Genomic DNA, 6,000 nt, shown 5'->3' on the forward strand with positions numbered 1-6,000 from the left:
CAGAATTATTTTAAGATACAAAAAATTTTAAACACACCTGCCTTAATGGCTAAAAAGAAAAAGATTGACAGTATCAGGGGTTGGAGAGGCTCTAGTGGGCATGTAGAACAGGAAAGTCACTTTGGAAAATGATTTGGCAGTTTGTAATAAGGTTAACCAAGTTTCTCAACTTCAGCCCTCCTGCTCTTCTCACACGGGATCATTCTTTGTGGTGGGGGCCATCAGTGTGTTGTAGGGTATTGAGAAGCATCCTTGGTCTCGACTCAGTAGATGCCAGTAGCACCCACCTCACCCCCCAGTCGTGACAACCAAAAATATCTTCAGACATTGCTAATGTCTTTCCTAGGAGAGGGGACAAAATCACCCCAGATGACACCCATTGGGTTAAACAGGTACCTACCTCGTGATTAAGCAATCCTCTTACTTATAGATCTAACGGTACATTAAATACTTTTTGCCCACAAAAAGATAATAAGCAATGAACACTTTTTATGCATAATAGCCCCAAAGTGCAAATAACCCAAATGTCCATCAACAAGTGAATGGAGAAAGAAACTGGTCCATCTACACTATGGAATATCAGTAGAAATAAAAAGGAATAAGCTATTGATACACACGACATTATGGATGAATCTCAAAAACATCACATTTGTTGTGAATATACTAAAAACCATTAGAGTGCACACTTAAAAAGAGTAAATTATATGGTATGCGAATTTTATTCCAGTAGAAAACGAAACATGTTGAAAGAATCCAGACATAAAAAAATCAAAATGATTCCATGCAGTATGAAGTTCAAGAAGAGGCAAAATTAATATATGGTGATAGATTCTACAAGATGAGGTTGCCTGGGAAAGGATACAAGTAAAATTTATGCAGTAGAGGAGTGGACCAGGTGGTAGCCACAGGGGTGTATACATATATAAAATTTCACACCAAAAGATCTGTGTACTTTACTATATGTAAATTGTATCTCAATTAAAATAATCAATAATTTTTAAAAAGACGTAACACATTGTAGTTAAAATCACCTATATTCGTCTCCCCAACTCCATTCCCCTCCCTCCATTGCAGAAACAACACCCTCAATAAAAATAATGAGACTGAATAATTACTTCACCTGTATTCTGTGTTTTACAAGTATTAATTCATTTAAGCTTCCCAGCAACCCTATGAAGTAGGCACAGCTATTACCTTTCCCTTTTACAGATGAATAAACTGAGGCACAGAGCGGTGAAGTAATTTGTGCTGGGTCTCACTGTCAGTGCGTGGTGCTGCCAGGATTTGAACCCAGGTAGCTTGACACTCTCAGCCAGGATGGCAGGCACACTGAGAGCATGCTACTCCATACATTTCCACAAACTGCATAGTTTCACTTTCTGTTTTCTTAATAATTGATATCAATAGTATCAAACCGTATCATTTTTAAAAATTTTATTTTATTATTTTCAAGTATACTGTACATTGGTTAGACATTTATACAATTTATGAAACGATTCCCCTGATTGCTCTTTCTCTCATCTGGCTCTCCATCTAGCCATTACATTAATGCTGACTGCATTCTCTATGCCATGCTCCCCATCCCCGTGACCATCTATCAATTATTAATTTGTCCTTCTTTAATCCTTCACCCCTTTCTCCCAGGCTCCAACCCCCATCCTCTCTGGCTGTCATCAGATTGTCCTCTATATTTGTGAGTCTGTTTTTGATTAGTTTGTTCTTTTTGTTCCTTAGATTCCACATATAAGTGAAATCATATGGTATTTATCTTTCTCTGTCTGACTTATTTCACTCAGCATAATAACCTCTAGGTCCATCCATGTTGTTGCAAATGGTAGGATTTCATATCTTTTTAATGGCTGAGTAATATTCCATTGTATATATGAACCATAATTTCTTTATCCAATCACCTGTTGATGGGCATTTAGGTTCCTTCCATATCTTGGCTATTGTAAATTGTACTGCCACGAATACAGGGGTGCATAGATCTTTACGAATTATTGTTTGAGTTTTCTTTGGATAAATACCCAGAAGTGAAATTGCTGGCTAAAAGGTATATCCATTTTTAATTTTTTGAGAAACCTCCAGACCGTTTCCCATAGCGGCTGTACCAATATGCAATCCCACCAACAATGTATGAGGAGTCCCTTTTCTCCGCATCCTCGCCAACACTAGTTGTTCTTTGATTTATTAGTGATAGCCATTCTGACAGGTGTCAGATGATATCTTATTGTGGTTTTAATTTGTATTTCTCTGATGATTAGTGAACTTCAGCATCTTTTCATATGTCTATTGGCCATCTGTATTTTTTCTTTGGAGAAGGAACTGTTCAGGTCTTCTGCCCATTTTTTAATTGGATTGTTTGTTTTTTTGTTGTTGAGTCGTATGAATTCTTTATATATTTTGGATATTAATCTCTTATCAGATGTATCATTAGAAAATATCTTCTCCCGATCAGTCAGTTGTCTTTTTGTTTTGTTGATGGTTTTTCTACTTGCTTTTTTTATCCTGCTCAAGGAGGTGTTTTTGACCTTAGCCTTGTTGATGCATTTAGTTCTTCTAGTGTCAGATAAATTACTCTCATTTCTTTCTCTAGTCCTTACTGGTGGAGACTTGGTTTGCAAAGAGCCTTATCTTTGGAGAAACAATCCTCATTCAGTTCCTCCACTGCTAAGAATCCATGGGTGGCTCGCACAGTCCCCAGGGTGAAGTTTGAGCTCCGCCTCCACCATCTGCGATTTCTGGAGCCTGTCCCCCACTCCAGGTTCATCAGCACTACAAACCCTAACCATGCCCTATGATGCCAGGTTTGTTCATCCGTCTGTTCATCCAGTGGCTTTTTATTAAGCATCTTCTTTGTGCTAGTCCCTGTTCCAGGAGCTGGGGACCCAGTAGTGAACAAGACAGACAATGTTCCCTGTCCCCAGGGAGCTGACATCTTCCTGATCAAGACACGGAAGAAAGAAAATAGTAGAGTCAAATTTATTTAAATTTGCAAGCAATAAAAATCGAGTTATTCGAGGGGTAGAGTTTGGCAGGGTGGAGGTGGGGCTTGTTTTAGGTGGAGATGCAGTGAGGGAAGACTTCTCTAAGAAGGTGACATTTGAGCAAAGATAGAAATGACATGAGAAAGAGAACGCTAAGATGAGGAGAAGCATTGCAGAAACAGCTAGTGCAAAGGCCTTGAGGTAGAACTAGACATGTCTAAGGAGCAGGGAAGAGGCTGTGAGGCCCAAATGGATTGAATGAGGTGTTATGAGGGCAGAGAAATCAGGACATGCCAGGTTCTCCCTCACCCACCTCTAGGCCTTTGCTCCTGCTATTCCTCCCACAGACACCCTTTTTCCCTTTATTCACTTTGCAAATTCCTAACTTGTCCTTCACAACTCGACTTCAGTGCCAGCCTTTCTGCCTCCTCCAGAGTGGGGTCGCTGCCTCCTCAAAGCCTCCACAGGCTTGGAATATCTTTTTCCTGACACCTCACACTGTGCCCACTTGCTCATTCCACAGAGACTGAGTGAGCATAGGCCAGACGCTGGCAATTTCAAAAAGGAGTAATATTAAAAATAAATAAAAACGGGACCATGGGCCAGGTACGACAAGGCATAGAGGTACTTCGGGAAGGTCTCTCAGAGAAGGTGACATTTAAACAGAGACCTAAGTGATCAGAAGAGGCCAGCCTTGTGGACATAATGGAAGGGCATTCTAGACCAGGGAACAGCCAGTGCAAAGGCCCTGAGGTTGGAAATAAGGTGAGAATATTTGAGGAATAGAGAGAAGGTCAGTGTTGCTGGTTGGGGGCGAGGGGTGTAGAGAGGGATGTGGCTGTATAGATGGACAGAGACCTGACAGGTCCACCTTGTAGACCAGGTGAGGGATGAGAAGTTTTTCCTAAAAACTCTAGAGAGCCGGGAACAGGTTTTCCAGCAGATGGAGGCAGCGGGGGGTGGATGTGATTTAGGGTTTCCAATGCCCCAGAGAGGATTGGAGAGGGGCCAGAGCAGCTGCAGTTATCATATTTGGTTGACATTGTACGATCAGTCTTTGGTCTCCGAGTTTCAAGCCTGGAGTGCAACTCTGTTTCCAGTGCCACCAAAGTCCCTAGCGGGCATCGATAAATAATCACTGAGTAAACGAATGCCGGAAAGTTGGAGTGAGAATTTGGCAGGGTTCCCTAGCTCCATCCGGGGAGGCAGCCTGGAATCTGCAGGCAGCAGAGGGCCCATCTCTGGGCAGGATGGCCTAGTCCCTGGGCTGACTCAGCCTTACTGTGCCACATCCTCCCCATCTGTAAAATGGGTGGGCTGGAGAATTAGAGGAAAATACCCTCTCCCTCATGATGGCAAGGGCCTTAAACATCCTAGCTCCATAATTGGGGTGAGGTACTTCTCTCTGAGTCTCAATTTACTCATCTGTAAATCCAGAGCAAAAGAACTAGCTCAAAGGGTTATTTTATTCAATCGATAAATATCTGAGAAACAGCCAGGAGGCCAATGTGATTGGAGGGAGTGAGCAAGTGGGAGGTGGGAAGAGAGGAGACCGGGAAGGTGGAGGAGCCAAATCCTGCAGGGCTTCGTGGGCAGTTGTTAGGACTTTGGCTTTTACTCTGAAGAAGGTGGGAGCCATAGAGGAATCTAGGCAGAGGAAGGACGTAAGTTGACAAAGGTGTTCATAGACACCTTTGATCTGTTGTGGGGAAGACGGACTATGAAGTCCAAGGCGGAGCTGAGAGACCTGGGGGGTGGTGACTGCACTGGTCCAGGGGAGGGAAGACAGAAACTGGACTCCTTGGGGACTTCGGGAGGGAAGAGAAGTGGGCGGATATGGGTTTGTTATAATTTCACCTCCTCCTTCTTTTCTTTTTCTTTGCTACCTCCCCCCTCCCGAGAAGAGTCGCCCAAAGAAAAAAAATGAAATATATCGCGCCCTGGTCTCTGGGACGACGCAAACCACGCACAGCTGCGAGTAACCAAGGTACCTGCAGCTTTCTGCTCTTTGGCAGGTCCCGGGAGGGCGCCAGTGTGCAGACACCGCCGCCAGCGAGCGCTCCCCGCCTGGAGCCCCGGGGACCTCGGTTTGGCCCAATCACCGGCTTGTAAGGGAGTGCGGGGTGGGCCACGAGCCAAGCTGCCCTCTGCAGAGACTCCTGGAGAAGCTCCGCAGAGACCTCCACCCTTTACCTCAGCTTGGGCACGAGTCTGCATTTATGGAGCTCCACCTGCATACAGCAGCCTCGAAGAAGAGGCCGGTTCCCATTTTACAGCGGAGAAAACTGAGACTCAGCAGCCACAGGATCTACAGGGCCCACAGTGAGTCAGTGATGGAGTTGGGATTCAAACTCCTTTTCATAACAACGGCAATAACAAAAATGACGACAGCTAACACTTATTAAGTGCTTACTGTGTTCTCAGCACTTGGTCCTCACGATCTCATTTTATCAACACCCGAGGGGTGGGTGGGAAATCACGTTTTACAGATGAGGAGCTCTTAGGGCTTTGGAGCTCCCCCAAGGCATGGGGAGCTGGGATTTGAACCTGTATCTGCCCGGAGTTTGTCTGCAGGCAACGGAGGAGCTCCTGTGCCTTTGAACTGGGGCCCGGTAGACCAAATGGGTCTGGGAGGCCTGAGCTTGCAAACACAGGAGGGATGAACTGTTTCTTTCTAGAGGGGTCCTGGGAGGCCCAAAGGCCTCCGCCACTCCCTGCTTTAAGGGGCCTCACTCTTTTCGGGTTCTCCCACGCTCAAATGGGTAACCCGTGAGCAGAAAGCGGATACAGAAGGGCGCGAAGAGCAAAGAGGTACTGGTGGCTGCAGAGAGGGGGCGCAGAACAAGCAGGACCGGCAGGACCCCGCAGCCCCGGGGGCCGCCGGGAGCCCCGCCCCTTCCCCACCCTCCACGTTCTGCGTGGGGCGCAGGCGCGCTCCTCCCGCCGCCCCTAACTCAGCTCGGGGACCCCTGGCGGGCGGCGCGAGGACATGGCCAGCGACGCCGTGCAGGTA

At 45.8% G+C, this 6,000-nt stretch overlaps 1 protein-coding gene across 1 annotated transcript in view; it reads left to right on the forward strand.

Moving 5' to 3' along the window:
* Positions 1–5,859: 5,859 nt before the first annotated feature.
* PKN1 (protein kinase N1) overlaps positions 5,860–6,000 on the forward strand; it is a 21,886-nt gene continuing 21,745 nt past the window's right edge. The window contains exon 1 of the mRNA XM_006918770.3: positions 5,860–5,997. Coding sequence (XP_006918832.1) covers positions 5,977–5,997 — 21 coding nt within the window. The 5' untranslated portion in view covers positions 5,860–5,976. The remainder of the gene's footprint in view (positions 5,998–6,000) is intronic.

The sequence above is a fragment of the Pteropus alecto genome, unplaced genomic scaffold (genome assembly GCF_000325575.1).
Source record: "Pteropus alecto unplaced genomic scaffold, ASM32557v1 scaffold388, whole genome shotgun sequence".
In the NCBI taxonomy this organism is placed as follows: domain Eukaryota; kingdom Metazoa; phylum Chordata; class Mammalia; order Chiroptera; family Pteropodidae; genus Pteropus; species Pteropus alecto.